Below are 16,935 nucleotides of genomic sequence, written 5' to 3'. Positions count from 1 at the left end.
TGGGTGGGACCCCTTGAGGGAAGGAAGGGCTGGGAGGAGAGAATGTCAAGGGGACGGCACATGGCCAAGTAGGAGGTAGTTCAAGGTTTATCCCCACACAAGTCAAGTTCTAGAACCATAAGGCTTGGGGGTCCCAAGCAAAATAGCCACCCACCCCTGCCAAAGCAGTTTCCAGAACCCACCCACCACTCCACCTGCTGGAAACTCTGGGGATGGCAGCCTGTAGAGTAATCTAAGAAAATGCATGGTAGGAGCTAAATTTAAAGAGGGTCAAGGGCGCCTGCGGGGCTCAGTTGGTTAAGCCACTAGGACTTTCGGCTCAGGTCATGATCCCGGAGGACCAGGATGGAGTCCCGCATCAGGCTCCCAGCTCCTTGGGGAGTCTGCTTCTCCCTACTTTCTCCCCTCTCACACTCTCTCTCTCACTCAAATAAATAAAATTTTTTAAAAAGAAAAAAAAAGAGAGAGATTGAGAGTCAAGCTGCAGCCTCACCAAACCCAGATCAGAGGGTGTCTGATGAGAAGCAGCTGGTAGGGGAGACGGATCAGTTGTCAGCCAGCCAGGGTGAAGAGAGCCCGGAATCCACCAGAAATTATTGTTTCTGTAAAATGTATATTGGGAACCAGACTTCTTTGGTCTTTCGACTCAAGAATTTGGAAACCTTGATGGCCTTTTAATGAATTTGAGAGACTAACAAATTGTATTCATTCATTCAACAAAATATGTATTGCACCTACTGGGGGCCAGACACTGGGAATATACCCGTGAACCAGACAGAAGTCTCTCCCCCTCATAGAACATTCTGATGGGGGAAGGTAGAATAAAATAATATATAACATGGCTTCAGGTAGTGAAACCGGCTATGAAGAAAATTTTTATGTACTTAACAAACACACTCAAAGCTTCCTATATACCAGGCACTATGGTAAGTGCTTTAAAAACGTGTAATATTTATTAAATGCCTTATTTAATGAATTAAAGCAGGGTCTGGGATTGGGAGAGAGAGCTAATTCCATTTGTGTGGTCTGGGAAAGTGTGTTCTGGAGAGAACTGGTCTTCAGCTGGGAAAAGAATATGAGCCAACCTCAATCTATAGGCCAAACATTTCAGGCGGAGAGCTAGTGCAAAGGCCCAGAGGCTGGTTTTGCTGTTCCAGAAACTGAAAAAAGCCAGTGTGAGTAGAGTTTCATGAGCAGAGAACAGAGTGGGCCATGATGATGTCAAAATCAGCTGCCAGGGAACAGATTCTGAAGGACGTTGGAGGCCACCATTTGAGGCTTGAATTTTATTAGCAAGGTAGTGGTTAAAAGTCCTGTCTTGGAGGGGCGCCTGGGTGGCTCAGTGGGTTAAGCCTCTGCCTTCGGCTCAGGTCATGGTCTCAGGGTCCTGGGATCAAGCCCCTGGGATCGATCGCATCGGGCTCTCTGCTCAGCAGGGGGCCTGCTTCCTCCTCTCTCTCTCTGCCTGCCTCTCTGCCTACTTGTGATCTCTGTCTGTCAAATAAATAAATAAAATAAAATAAAAAAATAAAGGATCTAGTGTAAAAAGCGAATAAAGAGAAACCTCATTGAAATGGAGTTGGGAGGTAGGACAGGGAGAACTTGCAAGCCTTACCATTCAAAGTCAACTACAAGCCCAAAAGGAAGAGAAGAACCTGGCCATGGATACTACTTTCTTATATTGGGAGGGAAAAAGGAAGGCTTGCCCACACCCCCCCTGCCCCGCACCTCATTAGCACAGCCAGTGAGAGACAGTCACAACCAGCCAGTGAGAAGCCGTTCTACTTCCAACTCCCAGTTTGCTCCAATGGACTTTTTCTTTAAACACCCTTCCCAAAGCTCTCACCCCACCTCTATAAACAAGTGTATCTCAGCTGGGTTCCCTGGGTGTGCCTATCTATGCTTTTGCGGTAGCCTGTTTTCCCTGTACTGCAGTTAATCGCAGTTTCCAAAGAAATCCATATTTTCCTAGTAAAATAATTGGCAGTTTTATTTTTAAGGTTAACATTTGTAATCAAAGTCATCTTATAACATTAGACTCCTAGAACCTTTGCAGCCTTCTAATTTCTCTCCTAGGCCAGAGTTGTGTCCCTCAAAACATGGCTACAACGTTTCCTACCATCTCCTCTAGTCTTGATTCTAGGCTCCAGCATCCAAAGGGTGTGCCCCGAAACCCAGGAAGAGGAGGTGGGGAGGCTGGTCTACATTTTGTTGCCACAAAGTAGGTGCCAGTTCTTAGTTCCTCCTTTGCCTTGTTCTGGAGAGTTCCGGGAAGTCCCAAAAACAACCAGATGAAGGCTGGTTTGGGGACCTCCCGGTCCCAAAAAACTTTCATCTGGTCCCAACCAACCAACCAATGGGGCTCTAGTCCTGGGACAGCCAACAGGCATCTCAAACTTAATGAAACCAAGTGAGAATTCCTGATTCCCTGACCTCCCACAAAACCTGCTCCATCAGCTTCCCACCTCTGGTTCCCACAGGTTCCCTAATCGCCTTTATGGCCTCTGGAAAAGGCATCACCATCTTTCTTCTTGCCCAGGGCAACAAATCTCGGAGTAGGGGTTTAAAAAAAAAAAATTGTTTCACTAAAAAACATCCTTCTGGGTTACCAGATTCTGGTCTTGTTTCCTGTCTTATGCAATAGTCTCTTCTCTCTCCTGTAATAGTCTCTCCATACCTGACACCAGAACTGCTCGGATTTGACGTTGACCTTGATTCCTTCCTTTGCTGTCACACCCAATTTGTAGCAAATCCGGCAGGCGCTACTTCGTAGACATCCCAAATTTATCCATTTCTTCCTGTCTCCCCACTGCCACCCACCCAGCTCCCAGCCACGGGCATCACTAGCCTGGACCTTGCTTACACTAGGTTCTTGGCTTTTTCTTCATCACTTGCTCTCCAGTTCACATGCTGTCCAGTCATCCACAATTCATTCACCAGAGGGTAGAAAAAAGATGTCTTTAAATGCAGAGAGAAGGGACGCCCGGGTGGCTCAGTCGGAACTTCGGCTCAGTTCATGATCCCAGCGTCCTGGGATCGAGTCCCACTTTGGGCTCCTTGCTTAGTGGGGAGCCTGCTTCCTCCTCTGCCTGCTGCCCCCTCCCCCACACTCGTGCACATTCACTCTTGCTTGCTCGCTCTCTCTCTCTGACAAATAAATAAATAAAATCTTGAAAAAATAATAAATGCAAAGAGAAACCTAATCTGGGAGGGGGCAGGCAGTGATCAGTGCCAGAGACAAGGAGGGGAGGTTTGACTGAGAAGGGGCATGGAGCGGTTTCTGGAAAGATGGTATGCAGTTGTTGAAATGCATCTTTTTTTTTTTTTTTTAGATTTTATTTATTTATTTGATAGGGAGAGACACAGCAAGAGAGGGAACACAAGCAGGGGGAGTGGGAGAGGGAGAAGCAGGCTTCCCGCAGAGCACGGAGCCCGATGTGGGGCTCGATCCCAGGACCCTGGGATCATGACCTGAGCTGAAGGCAGATGCTTAATGACTGAGCCACCCAGGCGCTCCTGCATCTTAAATGTGCCCAAGATGTGTGCATTTCACCGTGTGTAATGGGTGGGGGAAATGCCCTGTAAGTAAATACTGAACTCCAGCAACTGATGGATGTTGTTGTGTTTAGAAGTGAAATGTCCTGGTTTCTGCAAATGTCTAAGATGCATCCAAAATAATAATAAGACGGATGGATGGATGTGGCATGATGAAAGGTATGCAACATAGCAAGGATAGTAACATGGTATTGGTGGCATCTGGGGGGGGGGGGTTAAAATACAGGTGTCTACTGTATGTTTGAAAGTTTTCATGATAAAATGTTTAAGGAAAGTACAAAGGAAACTGAGTAACTATTCTGCTGAAAACTCCCGCACCTGCTTCCTTTTGCAAGAAATAGATGCTGATTGCTTTCCAGGTCACTGCATACCTCCCCGCTGACTTCATCTCTATTCAATCTTCTGATGCATCAAATACTTATTGAGCACCTACTGTGTGCCAGGCACTGCTCTAGACAATGGGGTTACAGCTTTGAAAGGAAAAGCATGGACCTGACATTGTAACTGTCTTCCTCAAGGAGCTCATTGCCCTGGCAAACCTTTCAACAACTTGAAATTATCTTAATTTATGACTTCATTTGCATGTCAGTATGAGCTCTGGGAAGGCAGGGCCCCTTCTCTCTTACTCAGACCTGTGTCTCCAGGTCTAGACAGTCTTGTTTATAGTCGGACTTCAATAACAATTAGTTGAGAGAATATTAGCTAACATATAGCTAATATTAGCTAACATAACATCGTTATCTGTGCACCTGGCCCCGTTTGAAGTTTTTTGCCCATGAACCCATTAATCCTGAAAACAATCCCCTTTTTACAAGAGTTAACGGGCACCCAGAAGCTAGGCCGTGAACTCAAGCAGTCTGGCTTCAGACATCATGTTCCCAACCACTATAGGAAACTGCTAAGTGAAGGAATGATTCAATTAATCATTTCCCGTGGCCAGAGTTCAAATCCCAGCTCTGCCGCTTGTTAGCTGCGTGGCCTGGAACCAACCGATTTATCTTCCCGAACTTCAGATTTAACCTCGTGGTGAAGACGAAGGATGCTGGAGGAAACGGGCTCCAAGACGCGCACACGCACTTGGGAAATCACACCCGGACAACCTGGAGCAGGGAGGTGGGAGCTGGGGAGGGCGGCGTGGGGTCACCGTTCCAGGCACCGGGTGTGGCCTCCTGGAGGCAAAGTCGCTGGCTTCCAGTTTCCTCCAGTGTGCCCACGCCCTACCTGGGGCGCCGGGAGCTGTCTCCGCCCCCCCCCCCCCAACCTGGCTGACCTGGTAGACAGCCTCGCAAGAGCCGGTACCCACAGCCGGCAGCCGGCAGCCGCGGTGGTCTGGAAGAAAGAAATCCGGCGACGGGGGAGAGAATCCCTCCTGTCTTTATCAGGCGAGGCTCAGTGCCCCGCCCCTCTCCGCCAGATTTCGCCCCGAAGGAGCCGCCTGGCTCCCGCCCCCGACCCGCCGGCCGCTTGGAGCGTCTGGGAACCGGCCGGAGGAGCCGACCTGCCGCGATGGAGACGCCCGGCACCTGGGCGCTGCTGCTGGTGCTGCTGCTGCTGGTGCTGCTTACGCTGGCGCTGCCCCGAACCCGAGGCCACCTGCCCCCCGGGCCCACGCCACTGCCGCTGCTGGGGAACCTCCTGCAGCTCCGGCCCGGGGCGCTGTACCCGGGGCTCTTGCGGGTGAGCGTCCGCGGGGACGCCCGGGCTGGGGCAGGGGAGCCAGGGCCAGGAGAGGGGGGTGCGCAAGGAGAGACAGCGGAGCACCAAGGGCAGAGAGGCCCTGGGGTGTCCTAGAGGAGGCAGGCCAAGGGTGAAAGGGCAGAGGGGCTGGGGGGTTCTGGGGTGGGGCAGGAGCAGGGTTCCAGAGCTGAGAAGGTCTAGTGCGGAGGTGGCGGGGGTGCTGGGGAGAAAGGACCTTGGTGTGCTGAACCCCGGCTAGAAGAGGCAGAGACGTCTGCCCGCGGAATCCTGGAGAGGATGAGAGCAGGGGAAGAGGAGGCAGGATCCAGTGGCAGGAGTCCCGGCGAGGGAGTGGCGGGGGCCACAGAATCCTGGGAAGGTGATAGAAGCAGGGAATTCAAGCCAGAGGCAGGAGCCCTTTTGCGACTGGGATGCTGGCAGGTTTATCCCTGGGGAAGAGGCAGCTGGGGAGGGGCAGAGAAGAAAGGGGGGAGGGGTCGCTGGCAGGAGTGGGGAGGCTTGGCTGGAGGGTTCCAGATCTGTGTCTGCTGAGAATCCCGGTTGTGGAGCGCTGAGCTAGGAGGGAGGTGGAAGTCCCTGTGGCGGCAGGGAAGGAGGACAGGAAGGAAGACTGAGGACGTTCTAACCTTTGGGGCAAGGAGGAGGAAGAGGCCAGAGGTTCTCTGTCAAAAGGAGTCTGAGGGACTTCAGAACACGGGAAGGGGGACGGGAGTCTTGGGGAAAAATGGGGCACGTGCCCTACTGGGCACCTCAGCCAGAACTTGAGGGTTTAGCTAAATGATAGAAGAGTGGCTAGTTTGGGGGTGGGGCAGGAGCCAAGGAATGGGGAGAAGCCAGAGTCTCAACTGCCCAATTTTGCTGCTGTGTTTCTGAGTCAGGGGAGAGGGGTGGTTCTGGGTTGTCCCAGGGTCCACACTTGGGGCTCTGTAGGAGGCAAGGGGTTGGGAACTCTATGGGGAGGGGAACTGGGAGCCTGGTACAAAAAGAGAACTGAAATAGCCCCCAAGGGGGCTATTTCTGTCTGGGGCAGGGGAAGGGGTTCCTCTTAGGAGCCTCACCCAGTGACAGGGCCATGATGGGGACACCTCCACCGAAAGAGGCCACAGCTTGCCCCATGGCGCCCAACCCTTTTCCCTCCCTGCCCCCAGCTGAGTAAGAAGTATGGACCCGTGTTCACCGTGTACCTGGGACCCTGGCGGCGTGTGGTGGTCCTGGTGGGGCACAAGGCCGTGCAGGAAGCCCTGGAAGGTCAGACTGAGGCGTTCAGTGGGCGGGGCATGTTGGCGACCCTGGACGGGACCTTTGACGGCCACGGTGAGTCATGAGCAGAGCTGGGGACTGTGGGTTCCCTCAATCAGAGGCTCAGAGCCTGCCACCATTTACCGTGTGACTTTTGAGCATAGCTTGGTGTTTCTGAGCCCATTTTCCTCATCCATCTCCCATCAAATGGGGTGCTAATAGTGCTTATTACATAGGTCATCCTGAGGATTGAATGTGGCCTGGGTGAGATGTTGCAGGGTTCTTACTGCTCCAGGTGAAGCCCCCAGGACTGGGAGGGACCAGGAGAGTGTTCTAGGCACTGGGACCACTTAATGTGTAGAAACTAGTTTCTGCTAAGCCTGAAAGTAGAAGGCTGGTGTTGGGGATGCTGTCAGGACACCGCCGTGACCCTGAGCTTGTTGGCCAGTACGGAGAAGGACCTGTCGCCAGGCTAGGATGGGGAAGGCAGAGGGGTCAGGGCCAGGCTATGGGAAGCCCTGAACTGCGGGGACCAGACTGCGGGGACCAGAGGAGTTGTCTGACCGAGCCTGTTTGGTGGGAGATGTCCAGGAAGTCTTGAAAGACTGGTTGCCTGGGTGCCAACTCCTAGGATGAACAGGAAGGGTGTTCCAGGCAGAAGAGTAAAAAAAAAAAAAAAAAAAAAAAAAAAAAAAAAAAAAAAAAAAAAAACATGGAGGGGAGAGAAGAAGCATTCATTCATTCAGTTGACAAATTTTTATCATGCCTGGCCCCGTAGTTATTACTGTGGACACAGAGGTGACCAAGACAGATGTGGTGTCCTGTCATCCTACATGTAGAAGAGGTGGGCATGTCACGGGACTGGAGGGAGGGAATAGAATTCTAAAATAAGAGGTATAGCTCTAAGATCAGGACACAGGAGAACTGTACTGGCCCAGGTCGGGGGAGGAGAGAGAGACTGGAAGAAATCAAGGAAGGCTTCTTGGAGGAGATGACAACTGCAGTGAGATATGAGGATGAATGCAGTTAGTTCAGTGAGGATGGAGAGGTGAGTGATCCAGGCAGAGGGAACAGAGGGGGCAGAGGCCCTTGAGGGGGGATCCTGACACCACTGAGGAAGTGAGAGAAAACCAATGCAATTGTAGCAGGATGAGAAACAAAGCTGGAGAAGTGGGTCACACAGGGCCTGAGTCACACCAGAGTGCTCAGCTTTGGGATTTTCTGGAGGCTATAGATGGAAGCAGGGAAGATATAAGTCAGAGCTAGAAGGATACTTGGGTAACTGTGCAGGAGCCCAGGCTGGGGACTGTGCTGTTCTGGGGCTGGGGAAGTGGGGAAGGGCTCTGGCTAGGAGCAGGGCAGGGTTGGCGGAGTACGCAGAACAGTGGACTGAGACAGGAACAGGAGAGGTGCTGAGGCCAGTTTGGGAGACAGTGGGAGGGTGGGCTGGGGACACCCTGCAGGAGACTTCCAGGAGGCCCCTAGGGGCTGGCATTATACATATGAGACCCTGAGCTCAGAGAAGCAACGTTTTGTCCAGAGCAGACCCTTAGCTAAAGGAGGAAATTGTCAGTTCCATTCCCCTCTCTCCTGGTTCAGCTTCCAAATGACATGGGGAAGGGAACCCAATAGCGCTCGTAAATGTTGGGAAGGAGAGAGGGAGGGAGAGAGGAGGGCGGGAAGGAAGAAAAGAAAGAAGGGAGAGAGGGAGCGAGGGAGGAAGAAGTCTTCACTCCTCCTGGTTCCTCACGAACCCAGGGAGCCTGGATAATCCCAGTGACCAGCTTCTCAGGAGAATGTCCCTCTGCCCCAAGGTTAGACATTTATGGAGCACCTACTGAGTCCTTAACCCTGGGCTAGGCTGGAATGGACTCAGGACAGGGCCTGCAGCATCCGCCTCCAGACACCTCAGTGGGAGGGAGGGAGCAGTCCTGGGGAATGGGAAGAAGGGCCGGTCCCTCCTTGAGTCTAGCCTTCTGCACAGGGGTGTTCTTTTCTAATGGGGAGCGGTGGCGGCAGCTGCGGAGATGTACCATGCTGGCCCTGCGGGACCTGGGCATGGGGAAGAGAGAAGGCGAGGAGCTGATTCAGGCGGAGGCCCAGTGTCTGGTGGAGGCATTCCAGGGCATGGAAGGTCAGCAGGGTGGGGTGAGCCTGGGGGCCCCTGCAACATGCCTGAGTGGTGGTCGGGGGAGGTCCAGGGCTGGGCTGAGGGCTCTGTTCACTGCCACCTCTGACTCCTCCTCCACCTTCCGGCTCTGTCTCTCTTTCCATGTCTCTCTTTCCATGTCTCTTTCCATGTCTGTTTCTCTGTCTCTCCCTTCTCTCTATCCGTCTGTCTCTTTCCTGTCTGTTTCTCTATCTTTCTTTCCCCATCTGTCTCTCTCGATGCCTGTCTCCTTCTGGTAGAGGCTGGCCTCCTCTCCAGCACAACCCTCCCCAACTACCCTCTCCCCCACAGGACGGCCATTTGACCCCTCCCTACTGCTGGCTCAGGCCACTTCCAACATCATCTGCTCCCTCACCTTCGGCCTCCGCTTCCCCTACGAGGACGAGGACTTCCAGGCCCTGGTCCGGGCAGCTGGTGGCACCGTGCTGGGGGTCAGCTCCCGGTGGGGCCAGGTAAGTGGGTGGGACCCCTCTCCAGCCACCTTTTCCCCCGGAGCACCCCTCCATGCTGGTGCAAGGCCAGGCCCCGTGGGAACAGCTGCCCTTCCCCCTGCAGACCTATGAGATGTTCTCCCGGCTCCTGAAGCGCCTGCCGGGCCCCCACACACAGCTCCTGGGCCACCTGAGCGTCCTGGCCACCTTCGCCGTCCAGCAGGTGCAGCGACACAAGGAGAGCCTGGACAGCTCAGCCCCACCATGCGATGTGGTGGATGCATTCCTGCTAAAGATGGCAAAGGTAGGGGAAGGTCAGGGTCAGGGGCACCTCCTGAACGGGGCTGGTGGCCTGGCCAGCCCCTACTAAGGTATAGCTGGAAATCTATCTGCTGTATAGATGGTCTCCAGAACTTTCTCATCTTCTCAAACTGAAACTCTGACTTGTTAAACAACAGCTCCCTGGGCCTGCTCCCCAGCCCCTAGCAACCACCTTTCCATCTCTGAATTTTCTTATGCTTGGGACCCCACAGAAATGGAATCCCACAGTATTTACCCCTTTTGCAACTGGCTTATTTCACTTGGTGTGTTATCCTGGAGGGCCATCTGTGTCATAGCCCGTGACGGCATCTCCTTCCTTTTTAAGGCTGAATCCTTATTCCCCTGCATGGATAGACCACATTTGGCTTATCTATTCATCAGTGGACTCTTGGGGTGCCTACCCCGTCTGGCTGTTGCGAATAGCACTGCTGGGAACGTGGGTGTACGATACCCCTAAGAGACCTTGCTTCTCGCTTGTTGGGGTATGCGCCCAGAAAGGGAATTGCTAAATCATATAGTAATTCTATTTTAATTTTTTTAAGGGACCTGATACCATTCCCCATAGCAGCTGCGCCCTATGACTGCCCCACTGATGGTGAGAGGGTCCCCGCTTCTCCACATCCTAACCACATGTCATTCTGTTTGTTTTTTTAGAGCAGCCACACTCTTTCATTTTCAAACACAGCACAACCAAAAAGAACTAATATCAAGAGTCCACTTCCCCACTTGCCTAAACATTTATACAAACCCCCCTGACAAAGCTTGAACTTGCTGGCGTGGCTCTGCTGGGCCTCTCTTATTGCCCACAGCCTGAGTTCTCTGAGCCTCTCTGCCTGGTTTCTCCCAGGAGCAGCATGACCCAAGCACAGAACTGACTGACAAGAACTTGCTGATGACAGTCATTTATCTGCTGTTCGCCGGGACGGTCACGGTCAGCACCACGGTCCGCTATACCCTCTTGCTTCTGCTGAAGTACCCTCGGGTCCAAGGTAGGAGGCTTCTGCGCCAGCCAGCCCTGGGGCCGGAAGTGAGGGCTCCAGAGGAAGAACATTCAGGAAAACGGACAGCCTGAGCCGGCACCTAGAAGTGAAAATGAGCCTGGCATCAGGGGTGCCTGAAGGGCGAGAAGCTGGGGAGGCTGCCAGAGGCAGTGAGAGGTGCAGTGAAGTGAGAAATGGGGCAGGAGACCTCTCAGGGCCTTGTCGCCTTGGTGGTACCTTGTATGCCTAATCCTGAGCAATAGGGAGCCATGGAAGGATGCTGAGCAGGGGAGGGCAGGGTCAAATTAGCATTTTAGAAAAATCCTTGGGGCTGAAAGAGGTAAGGTGTGCAAGAGGATGCCAGGAGGACAGGACAGGGACCTGAGCAGGAGAGGACAGTCCTAGGCCAAGCTGTTGGGAGGGAAGAGGGGCCGGGTGGGCAAGTAGAACATGACCTAGGAGGCCCAGGGGACTGGGGGATGGGAGGACCATGGGACTACCCTGAGATGAAGACAGAAGGAATGAGGAACTATTTCAGGAGAGACACTGAGGCAAGTATGGGACAAGCGTGAGGAGCCTGGGGCCACCTGCCAGGAGACATCCAGGAGGCCACAAGACACCTAATTCAGGACTGGAGATAAAAAGCAAACTGGGGTCCTTGCTCTTGGGGTCCTGAGTTCAAGCAGCATGTTGGGTGTAAAGAGTTTTCTTAAAGGTGGGAGGCACCTGGCTGGCTCCGTGGGTAGAGCAGGTGACTCCTGATCTCAGGGTTGTGACTTTGAGCCCCACATTGGGTGTAGAGATTACTTTAAAAAAAAAAAAATGCTGGGGTCATCAGGGCCCAGGCAGGACATGAAGCTGGGATAGTATGGGAGGTACCTGGCCCAGACGTGAGCTCCAGGGAAACCCAGGATTTGGGGGTCAGGCAGCTGCAGTAAAGGCTGTCAAGCCAGTGGGGTGGGCTGACCTGGAAGATGGGGCTTCGGGTCTGGTGGCCTCCAGGGAATGGAGTCTGCTCTGACTTCAGCTCTCTGGGCCTCAGTTTCCTCATCTGGGCGATTGGGACGCATAATGGTACCCCCCTCACAGGATTGCTGTGGGAGTTAAGGAGAGACCCTGTGCTCAGCACACACAGGATGTTAGGGACCTAGTTTCAATGAAGCCTGCGGGCCTCCTCCTCCCTACTGGCCAGCCTCCCCCCACCCGCTGCCACTGTAAGATGGGGATTCCCAGGGTAGAGTCACAGGGCCCAACCCCACCTCTGACCTCCTGTCCCCCTCTTCCTGAGTGCAGAGCGTGTGCGGGAGGAGCTGATCCGGGAGCTGGGGGCCAGCCACGCACCAGGCCTCCGGGACCGAGCCCGCCTCCCCTATACCGATGCCGTTTTGCACGAGGCGCAGCGGCTGCTGGCTCTGGTGCCCATGGGAGTGCCCCGCGCCCTCACAAGGACAACCTGCTTCCGAGGGTACACCCTGCCCCAGGTGGGCCTGCCCCTCGGCCACGCCCCATGTCTGTCTCTGCTGCTGCCTCTCTGTGACTGTGTGTCTGATTATTCTGATTATTGGTCTCCATGTCTCCTCAATGACCATGTTCCTCTTCTCTGCAACTCTGTCCCTCTGTCTTTCTGAGTGCCTTTCTCCCGCTTTTGACTGTCTCTGGGCCTCAGTTTCCCCCATCCCCATCAGCGGATAGCCTACTTCTACCTCCTTCCAAGGTGGCTGGGACAGTCACATGCCAGGGGTGACAGGTGACAGACAGGGAAGCAATTTGAGAACTGAGGGCGGAAGGAGTCTCACAATGAAATGAGCCTCTCCCCTCCTTGCCTCTCGCCTCCCCACCCTCCCTCTACCTGAGCAGCTTCTGCCATCCCTTAGAGAGCAACTCATCACCAGCACCACTAGGGGGCGATGTCCGCTAGGAAACCCCAGGAGCCTTCCCGCTCCCTCCTTGAGTGTGTAGCAGTTAGGATCCTGTCCTGGTGTTTTCTCACTGGGACCTGGAGCAAATCACTTCAGCCCATGAATCTGCCCCTACCCCTCTTCTAAATCAGGAACAGTAATAGTATTAACTTGAGATCTCAAGGAACCTGCGGGATAATGCTTGCAAAACACCAGCTCCACTCTTGGTGCCAGGACCTAGGGGTTCCCCCAGGTGCTCCGTTCCTGGCAGCGGCAGCCACAGCTAACCCAGTGACTATGGCCACTCTTAATCATGATTACGGAACCTCAGGCATCAATGACTGAGCATTTGCTCTCCGCCAGGGATTATTCTAAATGCTTCATGGACTTAGTACCTTGTTGAATCTTTGGAGCAACCCTACACCATTATCATGCCCATTTTACAGATGAGGAAACACCTTGAAGGCTGAGAAGACTTGCCAGGGTCACCCAGCCTACAGTTGTAGTGGCAGAATTTACACCCAGGGCGTCTGCTCTAGCCATAGCTGTCTGCCTTGTTTTAACAGCCGTAGTAGCACGACCCTGTCTTCTCCTGGAGCCCCCCTCCCCTTCCCGGCTCAGCCCCACTAGCCATAGTCCCTGGCAAATGAGGTCCCTCTCCCTCACATCTCCTCCATTGCACAACCCTGGGATCCTAGTCACTCGGGGACCTGCGCTGGGGAGCCCTCACGGACAGCCGTCACCTACCCGCCCTTGGCTTTACCTCTGGAAGAGTCCAGTGGGAAAGAGCTGGACCCAGGCCAGGTGGCTTAGGACAGCCACAGATGAATCACAACACAATTTTAAAACACAGTATAAAAAGAACTAGCTCTCCCATGTCTAGATGCTATGCTGGGCAAGTTGCGTAAGTTCGGGGGACCTCGGTTTTCCGGCCTTTCAAATGGAAATCATGTTAGAAATTACTTTGTAGACTTGTTAAAAAGATTTAGTGAGTTTAAGTGTATGTTTGAGTGTGCGTGTGAGAGAGAGAGCACAAGGTGCACGTAGCTGTTGTGTAAGAGAGAGAGTATATATGAGATACTTAAGAACGTGCCTGGCCGGTAATAAGCCCTTGAAATATTCTCCCCTTGTGCTTTGGGCACTAGAGAATCCTCAAACCTGGGTGGGGAAGGTTATTTGTAATTTGATGATTGCTTCCCCGCAGGGCACTGAGGTCTTCCCCCTTCTTGGCTCTGTCCTGCATGATCCTGAAGTCTTTGAACAGCCAGAGGAATTCAACCCAGACCGATTCCTCGATGCAGATGGACGGTTCCAGAAGCAGGAGGCATTCTTGCCCTTCTCCTTGGGTACGTGCTGGGCTGGTCCCTGCTCCCCTGTCGGTTCCCCATGCCTGGGTGTGAGGAGGGCTGACACAATCCCATCTCCCCGTTCCCTCCAGGTAAGCGTGTCTGCCTCGGGGAGGGCCTGGCACGGGCGGAGCTCTTCCTCCTTTTCACCACCCTCCTGCAGGCCTTCTCCCTGGACAGCCCATGCCCACCGGGGGCCCTGAGCCTCCAGCCAGCTGTCAGCGGCCTTTTCAACATCCCCCCAGCCTTCCAGCTGCAAGTCCGGCCCCACTAACCTCCCAGCACTGTATGGACCAGATGAGGAGGGAGAGAGCTGTGGGAAGTGGGGGCCTCCTCATGCTGGTGGGCGTGAACATGGTTGTGTCTCCAGAGCCACAAGTCTACACCCCAGGCAGACACACACATACACCTATAGGTGTTCTAGAGTCTGCCACGTGGGTACTCAGCCTACAAATCCTCAGGACTCCGCTTGCTCGCTCGGCCCAGGTGGCTAATGAGACACGCAGCCACAAGGGCCACGAGGGCCACAGGGCAACTCTGCCACACAGGCTTTCTATAGACATAGATTTAGTTCGTCTGGAATCATGATCACCGTCCCAGGTAACACACCCTCTCGTCCAAACACAGCCCCCCCTGGGTTCACAGCCCAGGTGCAGGGTTCAGCCCCTCCCCTCACAAGGCACCGAAACAGCCATGGTGTTCAGGGCCCACAAGCCCTCTTCACCCCGCCTCCTGGCAATTCTGGGAGCCTGGTACAGAGGTGAACATCTCCCTTCCTGGATCATGTCCGTGCACAGAGAGACCGTCCCTGTCTTCAGCTCCAACGTGCCCTCTCTCGTGCACGCATGCCATGATCCAGGCACGTGACCATCGCCATCCACATGCCCCCAACCACTGAACCACACAGCCAGCACACATATGACACCAGACACACCATTACCGGGAAGGGGGGAGGGCACAGCCCCAGCTTCTTCCAGGCCTTCAGCTCTCAAAGACACCCCTTTCCAAGCACCTTGATCCTCAAATCCTCCCAAATATAACTACACACTCAGCGTGCATTTGCGCACATAGCCCTGGGAAACAAGTAAACTTGGACACATGCACACACACACACACACACAAGACCCTCCAATCAGAGAAACACCTCCCCCTCCCGCTTATGTAACTTTGTTAAAGGCGTCCCCAACCTGACCCCCACACACACACACAGTACCCTGGCCCACCTCCCGTCCCCAAGTCCCAGTTAGACCTGGTGGAAGTGACTAGATGACCAAGGAGGGGCCAGATTCCAGCTCCCTGTGTTGGGCCAGAGGCCAGCTCTGACGTCCTTGTGACTTGAAGGTCCCCATTTTGCAATAAAAGTTCATTTCTGGCCCCTGGTCTGGCCCATGGCAGGGTCTGGTGTGCCTGTGACAGTGTCTGTCATTGTAAGGGGTGGGGATGGGGGGGTCCGCCCCTCCCTCGAGGCTGGGCGGGAGCTAAAAAACAGGGCCCCCGCCCGCCCTGGCTGTTGACATCAGTTACCAGATGTGGAGGTGGGGGGAGGGGGGTCTGTCTTGGGCCTTACTTCCCGTGAGGCTGATCTGGAGAAGGGGGTGTAGGCAGGGAGAAGGCAGCTGGTAGGTAGTCGGCAGAGCTGGGGGTTTGGGGTGTGCTGAGGGGGCGGGGGTTTGCAGCTAGGGAAAGCCTGCAGGTGATGCTCCTGATCCAGGCCCTGGGAACTCCCCCAGTCTGAAAGAAGCTGGAGCACGATTCCTAACCCAGCTCTGCCTCTTCCATAGGCTCTTTTCCTCCTGCCTTCCCTCCACAAGGCAAGCAGACACACTTTTTTATTTGTTAATTACCGAGTAAGGAAGTTTTCAAGTGCACAAAAGTAGAGAGCGAAGTCCCATGCCATCCCCTGTCCTCATTCAATAGCCATCAACATTCTGCTAGTTTTATTTCTAACACTCTCTTAGAACTGTTCTGTTTTTGTTTTATTGTTTTTTTAAGATTTTATTTATTAATTTATCTGACAGAGAGAGAGACAGCCAGAGAGGGAACACAAGCAGGGGGAGTGGGAGAGGGAGAAGTAGGCTTTCCACTGAGCGGAGAGCCTGATGCGGGGTTTGATCCCAGAACCCTGGGATTATGACCTGACCCCAAGGCAGATGCTTAACAAGTGAGCCACCCAGGTGCCCCATTATTTTATTTTTTTTAAGATTTTTTTTTTTAGCTTTTATTTTTAAGTTAACTTTACACCTAACATGGGGATCAAACTCAAAACCCCAAGATCAAGGGCCACAGGCTCCACAGACTGAGCCAGCCAGGTACCCCTGTTATTAATGTTATTCATTTATTTATTTAAAAGATTTTTATTTATTTATTTATTTGACAGAGCGAGAGAGAGAGAGAGAGAGAGACAGTGAGAGAGGGAATACAAGCAGGGGGAGTGGGAGAGAGAGAGGAGCAGCCAGCCCGATGTGGGACTCAATCCCAGGACCCTGGCATCATGACCTGAGCTGAAGGTAGACACTTAAGGACTGAGCCACCCAGGTGCCCCCCACCGTTATTATTTTAAAGCAAATCCCAGGGGCACCTCAGTGGTTGAGTCCGTTAAGGGTCGACTCTCAGCTTTGGGTCAGGTTATGATCTCAGGGACTTGAGATAGAGCCCCCCACATCGGACTCCAAGGTCAGCCGGGAGTCTGCTTGTCCCACTCCCTCTTTCTCTCCCCCCACTCAGGGGCTCTCTAAAAATAAATAATTTTTTTTTAAAACACCAAATTCCAGAAAAATCATTGAATATGCCTTTCTAATAGTGAAGGACATTTCCCCCAGGCCCCAACATCTTCTGACAGTTTTCCAGCAAGCTTGAGGGAATGAAACAGGGATACCGCGTGGTGCAGCCCCTGGGCTCTCCCACGGGCAGTCTGACCCGCCACTGAGCACGCTGCCATCCCCCTGTCCATCCAGCACTGTCTAGGTGTTTTAAAGTGAACGGCAGACGTTGGTTCATCTTCCCTGGGTATTTCAGCAAAGCATTTGTCATTAGCTGCAAGTTTCCTTGTTTATTTATTTTTAAAGATTTTATTTATTTATTTGACACAGAGAGACAGAGATCACAAGTAGGCAGGGGCGGGGGGGATGCAGGCTCCCCACTGAGCAGAGAGCCCGATGTGGGGCTCGATCCCAGGACCCTGAGATCATGACCTGAGCCAAAGGCAGAGGCTTAACCACTTATCCACTGAGCCACCCAGGTGCCCGAGTTTCCTTGTTTAAAGTTTTTCATGCGGGGCCCCTGGCTGGCTCAGTCAGT

The 16,935-nt window shown here is 53.4% G+C and overlaps 1 protein-coding gene and 1 long non-coding RNA gene across 3 annotated transcripts; one reads left to right on the top strand and one right to left on the bottom strand.

Moving 5' to 3' along the window:
- The first annotated feature begins 4,704 nt into the window (after positions 1–4,704).
- Positions 4,705–15,046, top strand: LOC132005393 (cytochrome P450 2S1). Of its 2 annotated transcripts, XM_059382470.1 has the most exons (9): positions 4,712–5,232; positions 6,402–6,567; positions 8,477–8,626; positions 8,954–9,114; positions 9,218–9,397; positions 10,262–10,403; positions 11,688–11,875; positions 13,497–13,638; positions 13,731–15,046. In XM_059382470.1, the coding sequence occupies exons 1-9, from the start codon at positions 5,062–5,064 to the stop codon at positions 13,910–13,912; spliced, it is 1,482 nt and encodes a 493-aa protein (XP_059238453.1). In that variant the 5' UTR covers positions 4,712–5,061; the 3' UTR covers positions 13,913–15,046. The 2 variants fall into 2 exon arrangements, with proteins under 2 accessions (XP_059238454.1, XP_059238453.1); XM_059382471.1 differs by lacking the exon at positions 8,477–8,626 and having other exon boundaries at positions 4,705–5,232.
- Positions 10,421–14,969, bottom strand: LOC132005394 (uncharacterized). Its single transcript, XR_009400783.1, has 3 exons — positions 14,888–14,969; positions 11,362–11,488; positions 10,421–10,494 (listed from the first exon to the last, which is right to left on the bottom strand). It is a non-coding gene; the product is annotated as an uncharacterized LOC132005394 (long non-coding RNA).
- Positions 15,047–16,935: the final 1,889 nt, after the last annotated feature.

Source organism: Mustela nigripes, chromosome 17 (genome assembly GCF_022355385.1).
Source record: "Mustela nigripes isolate SB6536 chromosome 17, MUSNIG.SB6536, whole genome shotgun sequence".
Classification (NCBI taxonomy): Eukaryota; Metazoa; Chordata; class Mammalia; order Carnivora; family Mustelidae; genus Mustela; species Mustela nigripes.
This window is presented reverse-complemented; position numbering and strand designations above follow the sequence as displayed.